This window comes from Lagopus leucura, unplaced genomic scaffold (assembly GCF_019238085.1).
Source record: "Lagopus leucura isolate 7727_CA_CO unplaced genomic scaffold, USGS_WTPT01 Super-Scaffold_1, whole genome shotgun sequence".
NCBI classification, from domain to species: domain Eukaryota; kingdom Metazoa; phylum Chordata; class Aves; order Galliformes; family Phasianidae; genus Lagopus; species Lagopus leucura.
In genome coordinates this window covers 23,880,034-23,903,295 of record NW_024962250.1, presented here as the reverse complement: position 1 = coordinate 23,903,295, position 23,262 = coordinate 23,880,034, and the positions used below count along the sequence as shown (strand labels likewise).

Below are 23,262 nucleotides of genomic sequence, written 5' to 3'. Positions count from 1 at the left end.
CTGGGAATAATATTTCTGGCAAACTATTCTCCATGAGCATTAAAGCAGCATCTAGTAAATTTTCCTGTGTGTTCACAGAGTTAAAGAATTGCTTAATGAGGATGATGATGAAATGCTAATGCTGAAAGCTGATTAAAGAAAAGATGTATTCCTGTTGCAGCCAATTCTGCATACATCAGGAGTTACTTTTGGAAGGGCTCAGAGAGGAAGCAGGGCACTTGTTAATTTCAGATCAAGTTGCTCTAATGTCATACCTTTAAATAGATCTCTAAAGTCTCCCTGAGGTGTCTATAGGTATGCTGCCATGCAGCTTAGAAAAACTAGGTAATAGATAAGTTTAAAATGTTAAGAGGTTCTTCATACAGAGCACAGGATTTCTTCGATGGTTGGGGAAGGATACCTAAAGAGCTTCTGGAAAAAGGAAACGGAGAACACAGAATAAAGTAGCCAGACCTCTTATAAAAACTGAGTGCAAATATATTTAGCTGTACAAAGAGAAGTATATATAATGAACAAAAAACTTTATCCAGTGTCTTACAATAGGAAAATGCATCAGCCAGTGTGTTAGCCACCCCTTCTAATTTTTTGATCAAAATACACATAGTTGCTGGATTTCACTGGAAGTCAATAGCTAGCTAAAAAGAATTGATCTGTTGTTTCCACAGTTCCCTCTAGGCAGCAGCAGTAATCTGTGTATGATTTAGGGAATTCTTTTGACTGCAGTCAAACTACAAACAGCATTGTACATGCAGCACAAACACAACCATCAAGCTGCTTGGTATTTCACGGCTATCCTATATGTACCAGCCAGCAACAGGCCATGGAGAGGACAGACATTTAGACAGCACCTCAGGATTTTGAGTGATAGGTTTTTTGTTTACATAACTACATTCCTGCTTGGGTTTTCAGCTTTGTTTCCGCATCAGACAGGGAGTGCTGTCATTTTCCTTCACTATTAGCTTTCCCAGGAAAAGCTGCTGTCTTTTCAGCTTTCAGAGAACCAGCATGAGTTTTGCAGTCCAGTTTATCAGCCTCAGAGTTTGGAACAGGGAGGCTCTTAGCAGTAAAGTTGTTCTTTTTTAGAAAAGTATCACTGTCTCTGTCTCTATGTATAAAATATACACAAGTAAATGTCCCATTGTAGCAACTGGTTATTGAGCTTTTTGATATATATAACAAATGAAGTTCATATTCATAGCAGATCTCATTTCTTAGAAAAGAAAGAAAAACAGAGAATCCAAAGTTTCTCCATTTGTCCTCATCACAGCGTAATGAATATCTAAAAACCAAAGTGAGGGTGCTCCTCTTTATCTAACAAATTAAGAAGCTGGATGAGCTTCAGATGAACCACACAAGTGTACAGCAGTAAAGACGTGGGTTCAGATGGCACTTAAAAGGTTTGGCACTCTACATAATCAGAACAGTATGGAATGCTGTTCTGCCTAAGAAGCAGAGTAAGTTTGAAGGTGACTTAATGTAGAAGACGGGCTCTTTGAAGGAGCAAGTTTAGGATGGCCCAAGTGAGTTCCAGATTCTCTGCTGTATTTGATGAGACATTTTTTTTTTTTACTATGTAAATAGATATTATTCTTAGGGTGGAAAATAAGACTAAAAAGTTATAAAAACTAAAGCTTTCCACAGGATTAATATCCTGTTGAATCTGAGGGCCTGAGATAATTTGAACTACTGTAGCAATTCCTATGAATGTGTGTACTTGGTGTGTGCAGAATGGGAAAAGGAAGCTAAAACTGATGGGTTTTACTGACAAAATGCTCTACTTATTGACTTCAGAGAGTCTCCTTTTTGTTGAATTTCACATCTCTATAGTCATACAAAAGTAAGTTGGGCCAAATAGAAGTAAACAGGCAAAAAGTATTTCAGTTTTGATGTAGATGTATTATTGGACCAGTATGAATTAGAAGTCTACAATGATGTCAGAATATCTCAGTGTGCGTCACTGAGACTTCTTAACCACCTTCTGTTCCAGGGCATGATAATGGCCCTTCACATCTTGTGCCTTAGCCCATAAACCCTACATCAAAGTGCAGTACAGCATATGTTTTCAAAATCACTACCAAGAAAGGAGTGCTCAACAAAGAAGCGTGGTTAGATGTCCAACTAATTTTGGGCCTTACCTCAGCTTTAACTATTAGCCAGAAGCCATACGATTACTGAGTGATTTTAAATCAAAGATACCAGGCATCTGCTAGGGAAGAAAAAAATAATACAAACAAACAGAAAATCAAGCCAAGAGATTGTACTGCTACTACCAAGCAACCTGGAAGGAAGGATTTGTTAATTTTAAAATGTAACTATAGTCTGATCAAATCAAGCTTCACTGTTCAAGATTTTCCGAAGACTGTGCTGTGTGCATTAAGTATATCAATTATCCAGCAAGAAAGGAAATGAAAGTGCATTTCGTTTATGTTAATAAGCCAAAACACAGTGGTAGTGCATTGAAATTTACTTTTTATTACTTGTATTACTTTCAGATTCCAAGATTCCACAGCAGATTGTGCTTTACTTTGACTGTATCTGACACACAGTGGGTGGCATCTTGTCTGCTTATTGAGGAAAATGCGTCTGTCTTCAGATGGAGAGAAAGAAGAGCAATACAGGTCAGCTATAGACAGTTTAAACTGCTCAGAGAAAGTTCAACATTCTCACAACTAAGGCCGCATCTCAGCTTTGCAGCTTTTTTCTTCACTCTGTGAATGAAGAAATCTTTCCTAGTGCCTGCAAACAGAGTCATAGAAGTTTATGCAGAGAAAATAAAAGCATTCTCTGCCACAAACTGGATTTTTACATTCTGTTCCTCCATCTGAAATTCTGGGCAAGCGCAGAAGACTGTGACTCTTGCCATTACTGTGCGGGGCTTTGAGAGAGGACAGCCAGGTCCTTACAGCAGTTGCTCAGGTGTAAACCTGAGCTGTGAGGTCAGATCCATTGAGGTGGTGTGAACTGGAATGGTGCTGCTCTCCACTCATCTGGATTTTAAATTACAAGGGCACTATGATCAGGCCTGATGAAGGAAGGTGCAGTCAAAGATGACTTTGCAGTCTGAACTGAGGATCTGGTTGAACACAACAGCAAATGGCTGTAATGGAACAGTCTAAAAGTCTGTCTGTGCCAAAATCCTGATTGTGATCTGCTAACAAGGTGCGGTGAGAGAAGCATAGAAGGTCAGGCAGGCATCTGTGCTTACCCTAAGTACACCCATCCATCATGCAATTGCCAAGCAGAGCAATGAGGCTAAGTTCAGGAGAAATATTCTTTACTTCTGTAGGAAAAATTGCTTAAAATTTTCAGAAAAGCTCTCTGGGCCTTTTACAATTTCAAACAAAACATTTTATTCCAAAACTCTGAGTTATTTCTGAAGTATTCTAGAGGGAAAAAAGAAGCACTTCATACCAGAAATAGTACATCTTGCTGAGACATTTAAAATAGCAAGTATTACATCAGGATATAAGCAGAATCAGAATGGCTGAAGGAGCTGACCAGAGCAGAAATGTGAGAAAATTTGTATAGGATACAACTATTTACAGGTAAAAATCTGGCAAATAAATTATTTAAAGTCTACTGCCTGGATGTTTCCCATAGCTTTTAAAATATTTCTTATCAGCTTTAACACAATAAAGACTATACAAGACAAAAAAGATCTAACTTTGTTCATAAAGGCAGTATCACAGAATCCTTTCATTTCAATTGACAAAAAATAGATATGCAGAGATGGGAGGTTAAAAAAGTTCAACAATGTATCTTTCAAAAGTGACAGCAAATGACTGCATTAATTCAAAAGCATTCTGCAATCAGTCCAACACACCACATCTTTCCAATGTCCTAGTAATTTTCATGACATAAACCTTCTGGTTTAGTTTAAGGTAAAGTTTAAAAAGTTTGGAATAAGTGATCTGTGGTAGTTTTAAAAAATATTTTTTAAATTAATACCAACTTAGTCTTTTCCCTTTTGAAAAAAAAAAGACCACAATTGAAGCTGGGATTTTTTCCCTGCTGGTACCCTAGCACATATGAAATTTATAGCATGAATATACAGTATGTTCATTGGAACTTATTGTCTTAGGTGCTGAAGTGAAAGGCACTCATCAAAGTACGGATAGGTAACTTTTTTTCCCTGTAATGACTACTCCAGAATCAGAAGTACAGTAGAATTGAGGGCAGGGAATTGCATCTTATAACTTGCTTCGTATACTCTTGGACAGGGCCATGTGTTCTGAAAACAACAGTTCCAGGGGTGTTTGCCTTAGGAGATTAGAAGAATCTGTGCACTAAGGAGCTACATTTGCATTTCTGATTATCACCTGCTGAGTCCAGGCCACAGAGCGGTTTCTGTTTCCAAGACAGCTGAAAGTAAAATGAAAATGTGGAAGCATGCTCCTCCCCAGAATAGGCAGGTAAATCAATCAGTAATGCAATTTTTTTTTTAATGGATTTAACAATGACGTAATATTTTTTTATGAGACCGTGTCACATTGTTGATGAATCTAGGTGCTTGTTTCTGCACATGGAAGCAGCTTGTGTTCATAATCAGAAATATGGAATCAAAATGTTTTTGAACTGAAGTAGTACATGGCATTCACAATCGTGCAGTCACTGGCTGTAGTAGCTCACTTTTGAAAGGACTCTGCCATTATGTTTGTCTGAATATTACTAACTCTCACTATAGAAGATCCAACTGCTGTCTGGTCAGTTTAATCACTGTTCCCCAAAGACTAATTCCATGAAAATAGTATTGATAGTGTAGATATTCCAAATGGAATATTAAAATACCTACCTGAAGGTGGATATACGTTGAGTATTCTCTGTTCTTGTGACAGGCCTTCCAAATTGATGGGTGAAATGATCAATTGCTATCTTGTACTAGTCCAACAGAGCTAGTCTCTACCTCTGGCTGAGAATGGGTCTGATCCAGCTGGCAGGGCCAGGCACTCAGCCCTCATAAAAATGTTAAGGAAGCTGATGCAAAGTAGCTTCTACCTTGAGTCTTCATGTCTGCAAGAGACATAGAGTGCCATACCACAGTATGTTTGCTTACTGGGTGCGGATGAACTGAGCATGGCCAAGCTTCATCTGTGATCTGACCCTTTTTAGCAGCAAGTGTGACAGAAGAATGGTTTAGTGCTTCACTGTAGCAAGAGTCTGCATGATGTTCCTGGTACGAGTTTGCACTTCCTTAAGTACAGTGTGGAGAGTATGCACCTAAGCTGCAGGAACACAGTGGCCAGACATAAACTAGCCATGTCCTGGATGTGGCTGAACTGCAAATGATATGAAGTTCAGATATAAGTCTCTCCACAGAGCACAGAGATGTTCTTAAGACCTGTTGCAGGTGTTAGCGGTTGGCCTTCAATTCAGTACCTGAAGGGCATGAAGTAGCCTGAAGGCAGGATACACCTTTTTTTTTTAAGTGTAGATGCAAGCTTAGCACAGCAAGTGCTAGAAGGAAAGTCATTCTAGCCATGTAAGGGAGAGGTAAGTATGGATAGCAGTACAGTGTTTAGTGTAATACCTAAAGAGTCAATTGGATGGCGCCAGGTTTCTTTTTTCCAGTGATGCCCAGTGACAGGACAAGGTACAATGGTCACGGAGAGTTCCATATAAACATGAGAAAAAACTTCATTGCTTTGAGGGTGACAGAACACTGGAACAGGTTACCCAGAGAGATTGTGGAGTCTCCTTCTTTGGAGATTTCAAAACCCACCTGAATGATTTCCTTTGCAACCTACTATAGGGAACCTGTCTTAGCAGGGGGTTGGACTAGATGATCTCCAGAGATCCAACCCCTACAATTCTGTGATGATAAATATGGACAGATTCATGGAATCATAAAATGGTTGAGGCTGGAAGGGACCTATGGGTCCGTCTGCTCTAACCTCTTCTCAAGAAGGATCAACCAGCACCATGTCCAGGAGACTTTTGGAGATCTCCAAGGAGATTTCACACCTCTATGAACAACTTGTGCCAGTGCTCAGCCACACATGCAGCGAAGAAGTGCTTCCTGATGTTCAGACCAAACAGTACTGGGGTTAGGTAAAGAATGAGGTGGTGTAAAAATTTAGTACAATCTTAGGTTTTAGAAAGCAAAAAATATGAAGATCATTAACTTGACTTGATCTTCAAAAGAAGTTCAGACTAAACCATTTCCTATTTAGGTTCATGAAATAGTGAGAGAAACTGATACAAAGAGATTTTATGTAACACACAAGGGCAAATGCCCATGTTTATCATCGGTTACGGATAGCAGTAAAGCCAATGGCATTAGCCTTTAATCACTATAAATGCAATATGAAGAGGCTTCTTCTTGCAATTCACCCAACTAAACCAAAAACTGATAAATTGCATGTCAGGGTGGTAGAGGCAGATGTAATCTGCTTCATTTTAGCTTAGGTGGAAGTTTTAGGAATTTGCTCTTAGAAGAAAAAAACTGAACCATTTGACACATAGCCAATTGCCATTTGAGATCTCCAACTAGTATCTTAAAATATAACTTTATCTATAAAACTACATTCTTTTTCAGTCATAAAAGTTCCCTGACATTTTATGCTTGGTCTCCTTCCCTATTTTCTTTAGATAAGGGTACGTTTCGTAGTTGCTGTCTTTTTCTATACATTAATTTTCCTATACATATATATAAATTTCCCATCCATTTCCAGCAGTATAATTGTAACAGACCTTGTGACCTGTACTGGTATGAATGTGAGACAAGAAGTTTCAAGTGAAAGAGTTGTCTTTCTGAAGGTGCATCAGCCACAACAAGGGTAGGGTAGGGAAAATAGGGAGAAAACATGCACTTCTCACTCAATTTACTGTGTACACAACAACATGTCAACAAAATTGTGACTGTGTGACTTTGAGACATCATAGCTCAGTTTGCTTGCATTCTTCCACAAGAATTTGGTTTTGCATTGTCATAGCAGGAAGGTAATCGTTGACTGGGTCTTGGATGCTTGTAAGAATCTGACCTAACCCTCGGCTGATTCTCTGCCCGTAAGAGCCGCTGCTGTTTTTGACTGAGATTGTCTGACCTCTGTAGACTTGAGCCCGATGCTCACATATACCAAACTTGCTCAGCAGGATAAATACATCTCTTCGGAAAGCTTTGGTGAAAATAGCGTATAGAAATGGATTGGCACAAGAATTGAGTGGGTAGAAAAGTACCAGCAAAATCTTGGAATTAGTGACTGTTATCAATGGTTTGTTCATGATAGCAGATAGGGCATGGAATGAGATAGGAGCCATACACAGAAAATCAGTGAAAATCAACACAGCCATCCTCTTGGCAATTTTGGTGTCTTTGTCTCCTGACTTGTACTGAGGGTTTCGCACAGTGATATAGATTTTTATGTAGCAGGCACAAATGATGACAAAAGCAATAATGTTACATATTAAAACAAAGACAACATAGGCTTCAGCCACTGGCGTTTCAGTGTCCATAGGTAAGCAGATGCTGACTTTGCTGTAGCTGCTGACTCCAACCAGTGGCAAAAGGGCTAGAAGAAAGCATGAAAGCCAACCTCCCAGCATGATAACCAAAGCATGACGGAGGCGAATCTTTCTATTGGGACGCATGGCAAAGGTGATGGCATACCAGCGCTCCAGGGTGATCACAGTGAGTGTGTATACAGAAAGCTCACTAGCAAAGACTGTGAAGAAACCTGCTGTGTTGCAACCAGGCCCTGTCTGCCACTCTATAGCATGATTATAGTACTCTGATCTGGTGTAGAGGTCCACTGAAGCAATCAGGAGAAGGTATAACCCCATACAAAAATCAGCAAAGGCTAGATTGCACATAAGAAAGCGTGGTACGGTCAGTTTGTAATGGCTGGTTAGAAGGATAAAAAGGACAAAAACATTGCCTACAATGGCCAGCAAGTTCACAAACCATACCACAATCCTCAGAAACTGGTATCCCATTATGTCCTCACAGGGATTAAACTCATCAGGCTCTGGAGTGCATATTACATCCTCACTGCCTCCACAGACAAGATAGTCATAATGACTGTCAAAGGCCTGCATGTCTTCAGTTTGAGGATTTTTGAGCTCTTGGCCAAACCCAACATTTTCTTCCCCGTGTTCTTCCAAAAATATGTAATATTGGGAATTTTCATGGAAATTTCTGAACTTGGTGTTTTTGTCATAAACAGAATCAGTGCGGTCTGTGTATTCTTCTGTATAATCTTTGTAAAATGGTTCTCTGATAGCTCTGAACAATCTTCTATTTTGAAAACTGTGACTGCCAGTCTGGTTACACATCAAGTACTCCAGAATTCTGAAAGAGGACAGAGGGAAATCACCACTGGCATTTACAGTTTGAGGTGAACAAAGGGAGCACTCAAAAAAAAAAAAATACCAAAGGAAAATGTAGCTATAATAATGTAATCAGTTACGTATTTGTTAGCAGAACATAAAGTAAATGAAAAACTTGAGAATTTCTGAGATCAAACAGAAAATTTCGTTATCAGAATAGCTGCTGTTTTTTACCTACATCTTTTTTTTCTTGGTGCTCAGATATCCTCAGAAGAAAGCTGGTCTGCCAACTTCTATAATCCCTGTTATTTATTGGAATCCACATTCTTAGTCATTCACAAGCCTCCTTATAACTTTCTAGATAACACACAGTATTGTATTCCTTTTTATTTTTACTCACAAATCTGTTTTTCACAGAATGTTAATAATAATCATTTCTATTCTGTGCATTTTCTCTACCTTCCTTACAGCTAACTACCAACATAGTATCACAGAATCACAGAATGGCCAGGGTTGGAAGGGACCTCAAGGATCACGAATCTCCAACCCCCTGCCACATGCAGGGCCACCAACCTCCCCATTTAATGCTAGACCAGGCTGCCCAGGGCCCCATCCAACCTGGCCTTGAACACCTCTAGGGATGGAGCACCCACAACCTCTCTGGGCAGCTGCTCCAGCACCTCACCACTTCCTCTGTAAAGAACTTTCCCCTGACATCCAACCTAAATCTTCCCTCCCTCAACTTAGAACAATTTCCCCTTGTCTTGCAGATATCTACCCTTTCGAAGAGTTGATAGTAGCTGAGAATACTGTACTCATGGTATCATGCATCTGCATTTGTTATCAAGAATATATTTTTTACTAGAAAAAAGTTGCAATTAGGTATCTTTTATCCATTGTCAAGTAAGCTTTAGCATTTTTCATTTCCAGTTGTTTAGAATTTGAAGTTGCTTACAATTTGAGATTGCCTACAATTAAATCTGAGAAATATATGTCTGCTAACAGACAAGCATGTCTGTTTCATTTTATCATTTGACTGTGCTGAGCTCTCTCTGCATATTCTACTTGTCTAGGTTTTGAATCTCTCTCCTCCTCTGTTTTGTTTGATTGCTCTCATTTTCCCATTCCATTGTAATTGTGAATAGTATTGGTATATGAGTTTCTTCTTGAATAATTCATAAATTTATCATAGCATATTTTAGTATACTATAAATTCAAACTACAAACACTGCATTACTGAAGATTGAGGCTGTCTTGTTAAATCAGAGAATGGCTAAAATAACAATTCACAGCTCTTAAAACTTATTCAGCTTTAGAGAAAATTATAATGGATTTGAATTCTGCATTCTAGAATTGTGCTGCTAACCACAGCACAATGTTCCTCCCCATGTGCATTCCCCCAGCAGATGAGCTGCTCTGTTCCACTAGGACATCTATAAATGCTTTTTTTTTTTTTAATCCTTACAAAATAGTTATTTCAGAATCATATATTCTCAGATTTTCAGTTAGAAAGTATCTGAAACATGAGGTTGCAAACCCCCAAAACTTATTTTTGCAGCCCTTGATATAGTACTTTTTTTTTTTTTTTTTTTTTTCCTTCTGGGCTCAGCAAAAGGAAGAGCCTTGCAAAAGGTCCTACTGATCCTGTGATGTATCAAAAATTATTTCCTTTCTGAGTTTGAAGCTGTATCCCTTTGTTTCAAAGAATGTACTCAAGAACTAGAGAAAATGTTCATAAAAGTGCTGATTATGTACTTTTGTGTTAATATTTAAAAATTGTCTTTACTTCTCTCTTTTAAAGACTCACCCACTGTTCTTTTTCCAGTTCTTGAAAGCGCAGCAGTGACTTGGATAGGACAGATCAGCTCGAATTAGCTGAAGAAATATCTTTACAGCTGGTAATTTCTTTAATGTCCATGTGTTTTGGGCCATTAGTTCTTTAAGGCTTTCCAATCCTTTGACAGGAAGATTAACAATGACTGTTCTGGAGACATCCCTTTGTAAAGGAAGAAACAGACAAAACAGAATAGTGAGTGATTGGATCTGAAATGTTTCAGATTCTCACAGTGGTTTATGAGATTCATAGAATTCTACAGCAGAAATAAAATCCAGGGTAGGTGGGGATTTAGGAAGCTGCATAAGTATATTCCACTTCCAAAAAAACAAAAGACATACAGCATGTTCTTATGAACTAAATAAGCCTTAACTTTATACCATAGAGTAATTAAATCACTTCATCTTCAGTTTCTGATACTTTTACTAATATACAATTATATATATAATTCTATGTACATTAATATAGCCTTCTTTAGGAATACTATGTATAATTTGTAGGTATGTATGTGTTTTAAAGTTCATCTTTAATGTCTCATAGATGAGAGCAGAGATGATAAATGCCAGGACTTTAAATTTACAACTTCAGAGACGATGTACAAGAATAAAGTTCTCAAAATTCTTTAACAAAACTGCATCTTCCATTAGAAGAACATGCTTCCATTAGAAGAAAAGAATTTTCCTTCAGGCTTCTTTAGACTCATTTTAATATGTTAGGCACCTTGTAATTGCTAAAACAATGTCCTTTATAATCTGAAATTAAAATGCTCTATCTCAGTGTATCCTGAAATGCTCACAAAATATTAATATTTGCTGCTTTCTGTTTTCTGGAACTGAGTCTGACTTAGCAGATACGTTGCATTGTTTATGGATTTCCTTAAGCCAGTTGAATATCATCAGATCCTGCTAGTCTTTGGCACTCATTTATTTGCTTTGTATCGAACTTCTTCTAATGATGCTGGAGGTCAAGGTCATTTCTCAGAGTCAGCTCTGTAAAGAAGTAAACCAGTAAAAAAGTTTCTGTTGTGGGAGCATTAAGCACTTTCATCATGAAACATCATGCTAATAAATAGTTCTCCTTTTTCCTACTCATTGTTTTCCAAGAGTGCTGTTGTTATCCCTCTAAGTCTCACCCACTCTGACTGGTTTCCTGCACTTAAAAGAAAATAATTACTAATTTTATTCTTTGAAAAAATTGCTTCTAAATCTCTTGTTATTACATTGCCTTATTTTTCCTTTTGATTCGCTAGTGTTAGTAAGTTAGAAATTGCTTCCACTGTCTGAAGGAGGGCCTTTTACATCTAATAGCTTCTTTGCTATTATATGTACTTGAATATGTCACAACTAGTTGATTTCAGTGACATCAGCTTCCTTTTTGTTCTTTTAGATCTTTTTCAGTAGGCATCTTTATGCTAAGCCCCTGAAATGGGCCTTACAACAGTCTGAATGCTCCCTCCTGTCATTTTATCTTTTATAGAGCCTCAGAGTAAGTCGAATCCAGAGGTCATCCAGTTTGACCTCCCTCTTCAAAGCAGCCACTAGGAACCAGTTGCTCAAAGCTTTGTCCTGTTGAGTTCTCAGTACCTCAAGAAATGGATACTCTACAACCTGTATAGTCAGGTTGTTCAGCATTTGACTACCCATACAGTAAAGAAGATTTATCTTAAAGTGAACTAAACTTTTCTGTATTACATTTTGTGCTTGCCTCTTGTTCTGTTGCTACCAATGAGAGTCTGGCTGCATTTTGCCAGCTCCAACCCCATCCAATTTGAAATATTTATATACACTGGTAAGTGTCTCTTGAGCCTTCCCTTCTCCAGGCTAAATGTTCCCAAATCTCAACCTTTACTTATATGATGGGTGTTCCTATCCCTCAATTAACTTACTTGCCTTTACCTGTGGCTTTTTATTTTTCACTATTTTCTCCATGCTATATAGACCTCCTTCTAAGCAAAACATCTTGGTAAAGTAGATCTTGGAGCAGATCTTACGAAGATAAAGCTGGCCTTTTGGCAACCCCCATGGGTCTCCATCAAGTCCTCATGGTGGTGGTAGCTACCTGCAGGAAGGGAACACGGTTAAATGCTGTGTGATGGGAGTTGCTAAGGCTTTTTGGAAGGGAAAAGTGGCACATCACAAATTCTTGGGCACTCTTTGAAGATGTTCTCATATAACCACATGGGAAAAGATGATGCAGTTTGCACAGTGAAGTTTTTATTTTTGAAAAGCCTTGACAAAGTCAGGTATCAAGGGCAGTTGTGGTAACTAAGAGGTTATATAACAAGAAGAATAGCTCTTGTGGATTAATAAAAAAATAAAAGTAGATGGGAAAAAGCCTGGGAATTTAGCATAAGTTGTCATACTAGAAAAAGAATGGGAAATCATTCATCATAGCAGCAGAAGTTCACAGGGCCTAGGCTAGTGCTGGTACTATTGAAATATTCATAAATAATCTGAAAAGCCAATGAGACTGGAAGCAATGAAGTTTCTTTCTGACACAAAATAATATAGGGTACTGAGAGCTAAGGATGCCTGAGAAAAGAAGCCGAAGAATCCTGCAATACTAAGTGACTGAGTGGTAGATGGGATTCAATATTGATGCAAAGTGCATTTAGGAAAACCTATCTTAACAGTAGGTAGATTACAATGATGTTTAATTTACCTAGTACTCTGGGTAGATCTTGAAGTCCTCCCTGCAAATCTCAGCTCATTGTTACTCAATAATGTTGAAGGGAAATAGAATGCTTAGTATTTTTAGGAAAGAAGTAGAAAATCTTCAGTCCATAAATCTAAGATGACTACATTTTAAGTACTATATGCAGTTCTATAAATACTATATGCAGTTTACAATGGGTAAATAAACTAGAAAAGTTTAGAAACATACATCAAGGATGATCATAGAATTATCAAATATTTTCATAAAAAGTAATAAGGACTTATTGGCTTGCCAGACATTGTATCTTAATCTGCATTAACATACATATAGAACACAAATGTTCATGAATGACGTTTTTATCTTGTTTCATTGTATGATCAGTTCTGATTCTGGACTACTAAGAAAAATACAGTTATGTCAGCCTTATTAATATCTAATTATATACATAACTAAGACATTTTTAAAACACAACTGCGTTTACAGTGCACAGAGTATCCAGCTATGACTGCGAAGCTGTAGCTGGCTCACTTTTAAAAACAAGAAGTCTGATAGACTTGACTAAAAAAGAGACAGGAAACTGATAAAATGAATGATGAATAACCAGGACTGGATGGTTTTCACTGAAAAGTTCTGAAGGAGCTTAAGGAGGAAAGAGTCGAATTAGGAGAGGAGGTGTGCATCCTCCAACTTAGCCCTATTTAGTCCCAGAACACAAAGGCAGCAAATGAGCCAACAGTTTTTGGAACATTGGGAAGCATGTGCCTATCAGGCTCTGATGTCTGCACTAGACTTTTTTTAGAAATCTAACAAGAAGAACAATTAATAAAGGTATGGACTAAGATAATGTGCCTGATAGAATCAGCAAGTGAAGGTCTTTGGTAAAGTCTTGCTTTAGAAACAAATCTCTCCAAGCATTGTGATGAAAACCTGCTCTTGTAGTCTCCTAGGACTTCCAAAAGGCCTTTTGCAAACCTCCACCAAAGGCTGATATGGAAACCAGGCAGCCACACTCCTTGTAGAAGACACCAAGTGTTCAGGGATGTGGTAAAATGCTGAAAAAGTTCACTTCTATTCCAGATCCAGCATTCATGTCGCTGGGGTTTAGAGCTCGTTCAGCTCTTGGAAATGGTTGATTTGCAATAGCAAATGTACATGCTTTGGAGTGTGCAGTTAACACAAATGCTCTCATCCATGTTTAATTTTTTTTTATTATTTTTCTGTATGGTTTCTTTATAAATCCTATGATGTTTTTCAGCTGTTGCTTATCTTACGGGAAATTTGAATTTATAGGGAACCGAATGTTGCATCAGCCATAGGTAAGCTTCAGATGAATACATAAATAAAGCATAGCTTATGATTTAATAAGCTGAGTGATCAGTATACATGGTTCAAGTGTTAAATGTTTAACTGCTCAAATTTGATATATTTTTAAGGATTATTATTTTTGGTCCTTATTTTTTAAAATGAAATTCAAAACTAGAGGTAACTGGTAAGTTTTTCCACCTTTTCTTCACAGTCAGAGACATGCAGCTGCAATATGAAATCAAATGATAATGAAAATTTAAAAGACAGATTAATTGAGAAAATGAGAGTGAATGTATAGTAGCACAATTAAGGATTTTTTATCTAATCATACCCAGTCTTCTTAGTTGTACTACTATAGTAGCTATAAAATCTATTCTAAGCTGGGCTTACTCTACACATTATTTTCATTTAAGCAGAGTCTTTACATCTACAAATTCTTACTGTTTGCTTCACAGAATGCAGGCTGTTCCCATTGCTTGAAGAACTGTTTTTGCCCAGTGGCATGAACAGAGTGGATCTTCCTAAGGTAGGACTGATTCCCAGTAAGGGAAGCAATGCTTTAAAAAATGCCTCTGCTTTCTACAGATAATTAATTTTTCATAAATATCTTATGCAAGAATTAATAATGTTTTGAATTCAGACTGTATATTTTGCAAAATCTAACTATACTGTAAGCCTGATTATGTTTTCATTGTACTCTGCTGAACTTGCATAGGTCTAGGTGTCAGCTCTTGTTGATACATTTTAGTAAACCAGGTCCTCTGAATCCTAGTCAAGAATTCATTTTGAGGGTAAGAGCAGTGCACTGTCATGCTGCTAAAATAGTTTTTCAAAGGGAGCAGTCCATACATCTGGCTATACAGCAAAGAGAGGAATCAGAATTATTGACATTTTTCCTCCTCTCTTCAATGATCCAACTCCCCTCTTTCTTTGCTATTGCAAACTGCAAATTTATAAACAGAAATATACCTAGATTTTTAATATCTGTCTAAACATACCACCTAACCTAAATATACCACCTAGAGTATGCCCAAACTCATGTAATATATCTAGGATAATTTTAACTTAGATATTTTCCACTGGCTTTCTTTAAAGTTGAAATGGAAGAAAATTATCCTCTTGGGGTGGATCCAAGGTAATTATTTTAGTTTTTAGGTTGCTGTTGCTGCTGAAGTCCTGATCAGAAAAAAAGAGTAGTAAACTATATATCTGTGGGATAGAAGTTCCATCAACCATAACTTGAAGAGTGTATAAAAGAATCTCAAGACCATAAGTTCTGCCAGCTTGATAGGGTGGCAAGGCAGAAAGAGTCTCATTTGTTGAGATCATTTTGACTATTGTAGGCAATAATATTCATTGCCTCAGGGAATGGAATATTTATCTTTTGGCAATCTTTTTCCACATAATTATTTTGCAATAGGAAAGAGTATTTTAAATGGAACTTTCTTCTTGAAGAAGATCCAATGTCCACAGATTCCCATGCCAGCTAATGAAGCTAACAACAGCTAGATACCTGAACCAAAAATGACATAATTTTATATTAAAATCCTTCAGATGACTATGAGGCTGGAAGCCAGGTTACATGAGAAAGATGATAAGGCAGCAAGACCAGTAAATTTATTCTGACTGAATCAATTTTCATCTCTGTTTCCATTTCCTTTACAGGTATGATACAACAGTCCCTTGATTTACAGTTGTACTCCCATTTCATGGTCATGAGACAGATTGTAGTACAGAATCTTTCAGAAGAAAAAACTGGAGAAAAACTGATTCTAAGAGTAAATTGGTCTCCTGTGGAAAAGCTTTTGTTGCTGATCATCTTTTTGTTAACTTGCCATTCCCACCCCTCTGTTCTACTATTGATGACAGTTGAAAAGAAAGTGTAAACAAAATTATATTATTTTTAAGGCTTTCTTTATATCACTTTCTCCTACTCACAGTAGAGTTGGTCCACTATGCACGCCCAGAAATGCATCTTCATTGATAACTTTCAGGTATTTGTTCTTGTGGAGATAGCTGCAGAAACAGACAAAACAGTTTGGAATTTGGAAACAGTCATCCATAGGTGAAAGATATTCAAGTTTACATGTCTAAATAGATTGACAAAAATAATATGTAAAGGATCATCCCATCCCAGAGTCAAGTTAAAGGTGCATGATTAAAGGCAGGCAATGCAATGCTACTGAATGCTGAAAAAAAAGTAATACAACCCAACTGAAACATTCAATTTTAAGTTTATTTTTGCATTTCTAGGTTACGTTAATAGTGACTAATCTAGGATGAATCTTCATCATTTTTAAGATGAATTCCTGTTTAGCATGGTCTGAAATGATAATGTGAGAAATGTAAAAATACATAGGCTGCTCCAAAAGTAATGCATCTTATTTATTTCCATGGATACCACAACAGATACAAAGAGCACAATAACACTGATAGAGCAAATTCTCAGCTGCAAAACCCTACTTTTCAACATAGTCACCACCACTGGCTATTCATTTTCACCAGCAATGAACAAGAGCTCATAAAAATCTGTACCAGCAGAGATGACCTACTGTTTCACAGCTGTTTGGATAGCTCTTGCAGTCCATCTTGCATGGTCTTGAACAGTTGGAAGTCAGAAGACACCAAATCTGGATTATACAGAGGCTGTGGTAGGACAGTACAGCCAAGATCAGAAATGTGCTCCATGATCTTCAAACCGGTCTTAGTGTGTTGCAAGAGAAAGGTTGTATTCTCAGGACTGACTCTGGAAATATGAGCCTTCAGCTTAGTGTTGTGGTGTAGTTTTGTCTGGGTTCCTGGAAATCCCAAGGGATCACCCCATTCTTAGCACAAACAATGGTGCACATCACTTTACCTCTCAATGCTGTGTTCTTGATGGAAAATTCACATGTTGCCATTCCATAGACTGCCTTTTTTTTTCCAGCTCATAGTGATGTCATCACATCTCGTCTTATTACCAGTAATGATGCAATCCAGGAAACCGTCACTTTCAAGCTCATATTGCTTCAATAGATCCTGACAAACTTGCATACAGTGTTCTTTCTGTTACTGTGTTACTCATGGGACCTACTTGAAACAAAACTTTGCTATATTGGAACACTGCCACCACAGTTTCCAATGGATTGAAGCCAGCATTCAGCTCTATATACAGTACTCATAATCTGCCAATTTACACGGATTAGTAGATCAAGACACCCTTCATTGTGTAGAGTGGCAGTGGTGCATCTGGAATATGGCTTGTCTTTCAACTCACTCCTGCCACTACTGAAACATACCACACACTGCCTCGTTGTGCTTATATCCATTGTTTGGTCTCCATCAATGTTCAGCAAGTGCCAATGACTGTCAGTGGGTGCCATTTTTCTGAATGGAGGAACTAAATGACTCATATTTGCTCCATCTGGATTTCCATGTCAGACACTGTTTTGTCAGACTGCCCTCCTGCCATCAGAACAGTGGAAGGAAGGTTTGACCTCTACTGCACTAACACGCACATACACCACCAACATTGTGGGCCAATGTAATAAAATAGGGCATTAGTTTTGGAGCAGCCCGTCTATACGGATTGCAGGTAATTTAGTCAAATTGCAAACTGTAATTGCAAGGCTACACATTTATTTCTGAGACTTTTGTTCTCAATGGCCCAAGACAGTTTATGGAGTTTTTGTGGAAGAAACTAGGAGAAAAATAATTGGTTTTGGTAAATCCACAGTTGCAGGTCTACAAAGAGAAAACATAAATTCAGTAAACAGCAGAAGCACAGGCATCCTGCTTTTGTGCTGGAGGCACAGTGGATGTAGAGCACTGACCACTTCTATGAAATTCTGCATAGAGCAGATATACACAGAACATGGTGAAATGGAAAAACAAGCATTATTTTTATTTCATCATGTATTTTATGATGCCAACTTCTGTGTGAGTTGGATACATTTGACATAGGGTTAGAACAAAAATGTGGTTTTGGAGTAAATGTTCAGCTAAAATGTACTCCTCAAAATATCAAAGTGCATTAATTTCCTTGATGAGGTTGTACTTCATGCCATCTCCTTGGTTAGCCAGGACTATAAGCAGCCAGATCTTGTAAACATAGACAGGACACGCTGAATTTGCTAAGCAATGAAAAGAGACTGAAGATTAGGTTGTGATATATATATACATATAGATATGTATGTGTTCATATGTACATACACACTGCACACATACACAGGGATGTGGATAGGACTTCACTGTGATGACTCCTTCCCTCAGCAAGCAGTTAAGACCTGTGTTATTTTTACTTGGTTCAGTCAAGATCTATCTCAAAGTTTACAAGTGGAGTAGCTTGCAGACATCAAATCTAGTCATGTTTGATAACTTAATTTCATTGGAAACTGGAGTCCTGTGATGGCAGTGAGAGTCATTTACCAGATATAGTTGTCCCTGAGGAGGAAGGAGCAAGTATGCAGCTCTCTTGGCTAAGGGGCACTATATAAGCAGTGATACCCAACAATTCAAGCATCTTGTTCCTGTGCTGTGCTAAGGCAAGACCTTTGAGAGAAGTTTGAACTAAGACAGCAGTGTAGATGGTAAAATGCTGCAGGACTGAGCTTCGGGGCAGAAATGCAATATGACTCATTAAGGAGAAGAACGTAGAGAATTGCTAAGGAAAGTTGTCGAGGGGAATGAATAATCCCCTTAATGAAAGAAGGCAAAATGATCAACGCTGTAAAGGCCCTGAAGGAACATGGTGCCTAAGGCAACTGACTCTCCCCTTTATATTCAAAATAGGTTTCCTTTTTTTTCAAATTTCTGTATAATGGGAAAAGTAAAGGCACGAATAGCAAAAAACAGATTAAAACATGAGATGGCAGTCTAGGAGCAACAACAACAGCCCCAGACCACATTATTACAGATAGCTTGGGTTGGCAATAACAGTGGGTCACTCAGGATGAACAAGTAAAAGCATTCCTTGACATATTGCCAACAAAGGCTGATGGAGGTCTTGACGAAGAATGACGAAGAATAATATGACATGATGTGATGACTGTAAAACATTGCTCCTCTTAAAGCCAAATGAAGAACAGAAACCTTGCAAGGACAGCAAACAATCTGCCTTGTGGAGGTCATGTTTAAAAGGACAGAGAAAAGCAGAGAAAATTGCCAATGATGCAGTTGATGTCAGGATGTTGGCTACTGTAACTACTATAAACTTTTTAAAGTTAGCTTGTGATGTAGCTAGGAAAGCAAAAAAATATAAAAGAAAGCTTGTAACCCCTGCTCTCAGAGGATGTCAATGAAAATGCTATGCCCATTGTGCCAATTAGCGGAGGAGGTACGTGACCTGTCAAACCTTTCTTAACTCTAACCTCTGTAATAAAAACACCATTTGAAATTAGTCAGCCAACTCAGAGAAGTGCAGAAGGATCACCATTTTACCTCTGTGCTGGGAGAATCTTCTAAATTGAGACAGGTGAACTGGGGGTTAAGCTGTAAAAGTAATAAAGTCAGTGCAATTGTTTTTTGTTTTGAAGAAAAAAAAATTAAAAAAAAAAAACCACAAGTAAAGCTTTTAATCCCATCCTGGTTGAAGTCACTGGCAGTTTTTCCAAAACATTTGTTGTGTACAAGCTCACATTGATCACCATAGTGAGAAATGAGCAGAAGTAAATGCTCTTCAGCTGGGTTATTCAAAATAGAGTCTTACAGAGCCATGCCAGAATAAAACTTCTGGCATGTTATTCACTGGACAATGCCAATGCCTAAAGCCTTGCTTCTTACAGAGAAAAATAGCTTATTCTTTCTCCTCATCTATTGCTGTTTGAAATAAACTTTGTTTCTTTAAATATATGAAGTATTATAGTATCACCTTATGTCTGTAGTTTTTGAGAACTCAAAGTCTGTAAATGACAATCTTTGTTTTGAGCTGTTGCTTCATTTTGCAAATTTCAAGATTTTATCACCAAGTGAATACGAAAACCAAAAACAGAGCAAGAGCTAAGAATAATCCAATGGTTCTGAAGGACACAAAATCCTGCCTGATCTAATTAAACTGTCTGAATTGATAACTAGATATTATTACACAGCCAGATAAATGACTTGTCCAGCTGTGAAATATTTTCCCCTGACACTTGAATAACACAGTGATAAACCTGAAATTTTATAGTTCACATATGTGACAAAAATCTTCAAATTGATGAATGGAAGTGGTCCAGTGGAAGCTTAGGGGAAGTTCATAACCATACGTTAACAAGGAGAGGCTGCAGTGTTATTTGCCAGTTTTCACACACATGTCTCAGGCTCATCAGAACATATAATTTCCTGATGATAATTGATTTCAGTTTAATCTTTTTCTCTGATAGGTACTTCTTATAAACAGAAAAAAAAAAAAAAAAAGACTGTGATAAACAGTCATTTGACAAAGAAAATTTATGTATGGCTAACATAACTCCTTACAAGAGCACCTTTAATCTCACTTTTATGCATGGCTTAATGGTATTGAATGTTATTTAAATGCAGTGCAGAAAAGGAAAGCACAATATGGTACATGTCAAATAGTGATAGTGTCAAAACAAACATTGAAAGACTGAGAATGTCTGTCCTCAGTGGGATTCACTAGAATAATGATCAGTTTGAAGAGTTAATGAAAGGCAATCAGAAAAACATTAACATCACAGTGCAAAGTGTGCAGGAAGTATAGAGTAGGATAAGGTGATGGTTTAATTGTGCTATATATGAAATGACAAATACATGAATATTCAGTCATTATCAACACATACTTCATAAAGCAACAAGTTAGATAGTCCACCTGAGGAAAAGCAACTCTTGAGTTTAGCTTTTGAAGCTTGCAGAATCATATAATTATAGAATCATTTGAGTTGAAAGCAACAATTGCAGATCATTTAGTCCAACTCCCTGCAGAGAGCTGGGTCACCTACAGCTCCATCGTGTTGCTCAGAGCCCTGTCCACCCTGACCTTCAATATTTCCAGAGACAGAACATACTCCATCTCTCTGGCAATCTGTTCCAGTGTTTTGCCATCCCTATTGTAAAAACTACTTCTTATATCCACCATTAAACAGGCTCTGGACATGTAATGCATTAGTCTAATTAAATATCCTGTTTGTTTATTAATTGGAAGTTAAAGAAATGGAGAGTCTGCAAAAGATGTGAGCAATGTTAAGGATTCATCATGTGCTTCTACTACACTGTTGTTTATCTCGTCTCTGAGCTTGACCAAGCATTAAAAATTATCCCTGGCAGCGTATACCAAAATAAATACATCCTTTTGGAGTTATTTTTGTAATTAGATTTTGAAATTGCACACTCACCATTTCAGTAATTTAGCTCTGTAAAAGCTCATCTCATGCATTTTGCCATTCACTGGAACTATATTCTTAAGAAACTTCTTTCCTCATCAATTTCCTTACAGAAATAAACACAGTTGCAGGAGCACCACTTTGCAGAATTCTGCAGAAGTGTCAGGATTAAATGTTGTTTTTGGTGGAGAGATTCAACTTTCAGATGGACAATGTTCAGTAAAAGTACAGTTCACCTCTTCATTCATGTTCTTGTACTTTCCTACCATTATAAAACCTGTACGAAGACATCATGGTTTGCTATAAACACAGATTCTTGTTGAATGAGAAAACTTAATAGGTAGCACTATTGCTTAACATGGCGATCACTTATGCACTACTCCACACTTACATCTGTGTTGTTTTCAACCTCCCTGCATTATCTCTTTCAGTACTGCAAGACTGGGTGAAAGGCAAACCACATGATAGCAGGTATCTTCTTCAATTCCCAATTTTTTTTTACTATTTATAGATAGCATGTGGAATATTTGAATGATTCATCAAAAATGAAATTTTGTTTTCTATTGTTATCCTTTTTTTTGCTTGTTCTATTCTTAGAAGTAATTACTCGAAACCCATGAAAATCTTTCCCTCACTGTTTTTCTCCTCTTTTCTTTTTGCTCCTAATTTCATCTAGTCCAAAGGGCCATGGATCAGACCCAGAGAAAAACAGGTCCTTTCTTTCCTGTGCATTGCCAGATAAATGAGAGTTCAAATTAAAAGCGTCAGAATAAAGAAAATGAAATATTTACCTTTTGCATTAACTTAATGCTGCTACTAGAAACAACAAATCTCCACCCTTGCACTTAACAGAATTATACTTTATCTTAGCACATGTTAATCAAGCTACTTAAGAAAATTAGTTTAGAAATTTCAATATAGTTTATCAAACAGATAAAGACTTCACCACTGATGTTCTGCTCCATAGTTTGCCTTGTAAATCTGGAGCTGTGCTTTGCTCCAGGTAAATCTTATATGATTTAATTACAAGAAAACTCTTTGTTGTTATGAACAGTTTTTACTTCTGATAGGCAAAGCCCTGAAGGTAAGCCTGCTTTTATTTTCTATTTATTTATTAAGTAATTTTAACTAGTACATCATAAACAGCCTCTGGAAAAAATCACTAAAACAATATTGATTATAAACTTTTACTGAAAGAAAATAAGCTGTATTTGCAGAAACTTATACATGTATTCTCCTTCTCCTACCCAGTCAAATAAAGCAGAATGCCACAGACTCTGAACCATGTAGAACTACATTTCCACTTAATTCTTCAGTAATGACAAAAATTCCAGTGAGGCCAGAAGCGTTTGCACAGTATCAGAGAAGAAAAAAACAAACTCCTATAGAGTCATATTTAAAATGTGTTTCATCAGTATATGAGAAGCTGAAGAGCTACACAGTTTTTCAATTGGCTAACAGAGAAGTATTAAGAATTGCATAAAAATCTTGGATTTAGTCGAGATGCCACATTCATTTAGATGTATTTTACTTCTTGTGATTTCTGTGGACATTAATATCAAACACTGTGTCATCAAGAAAAGATTTTCTTTTTCATACAGAAGTTGAATGACTGAATTCATGTGAAGAAAATAAGATCTACTCCAATTCTTTAGGTTTCAAGAAGTCCAGATAAGCGTTAAGGGAGAAAGAGGCAGTTTGCAAAGATTCAGCCTGTGTGAAAGATGATCTTTCAGAATTTTTATAGAACTCCAAACCTATTTAAAATAAAGAAGTAGGAAAATTTTCTGTATCCTCATGTCTCTATAGTTAACTTAAGAGTTCACAATGAAGAAATTTCTTTAACTTGTGAGATATTTTGATAACCAGACTCCAGCTGAGTAAGCTCTGCCAAAGCAAATGGGG

At 37.3% G+C, this 23,262-nt stretch overlaps 1 protein-coding gene across 1 annotated transcript in view; it reads right to left on the bottom strand.

Moving 5' to 3' along the window:
* Window positions 1-6,876: 6,876 nt before the first annotated feature.
* TSHR (thyroid stimulating hormone receptor) overlaps window positions 6,877-23,262 on the bottom strand; it is a 47,187-nt gene continuing 30,801 nt past the window's right edge. The window contains exons 8-10 of the mRNA XM_042864808.1: window positions 15,998-16,075; window positions 10,073-10,261; window positions 6,877-8,287 (exon numbers count right to left, since the gene is read on the bottom strand). Coding sequence (XP_042720742.1) covers window positions 6,877-8,287; window positions 10,073-10,261; window positions 15,998-16,075 — 1,678 coding nt within the window. The remainder of the gene's footprint in view (window positions 8,288-10,072; window positions 10,262-15,997; window positions 16,076-23,262) is intronic.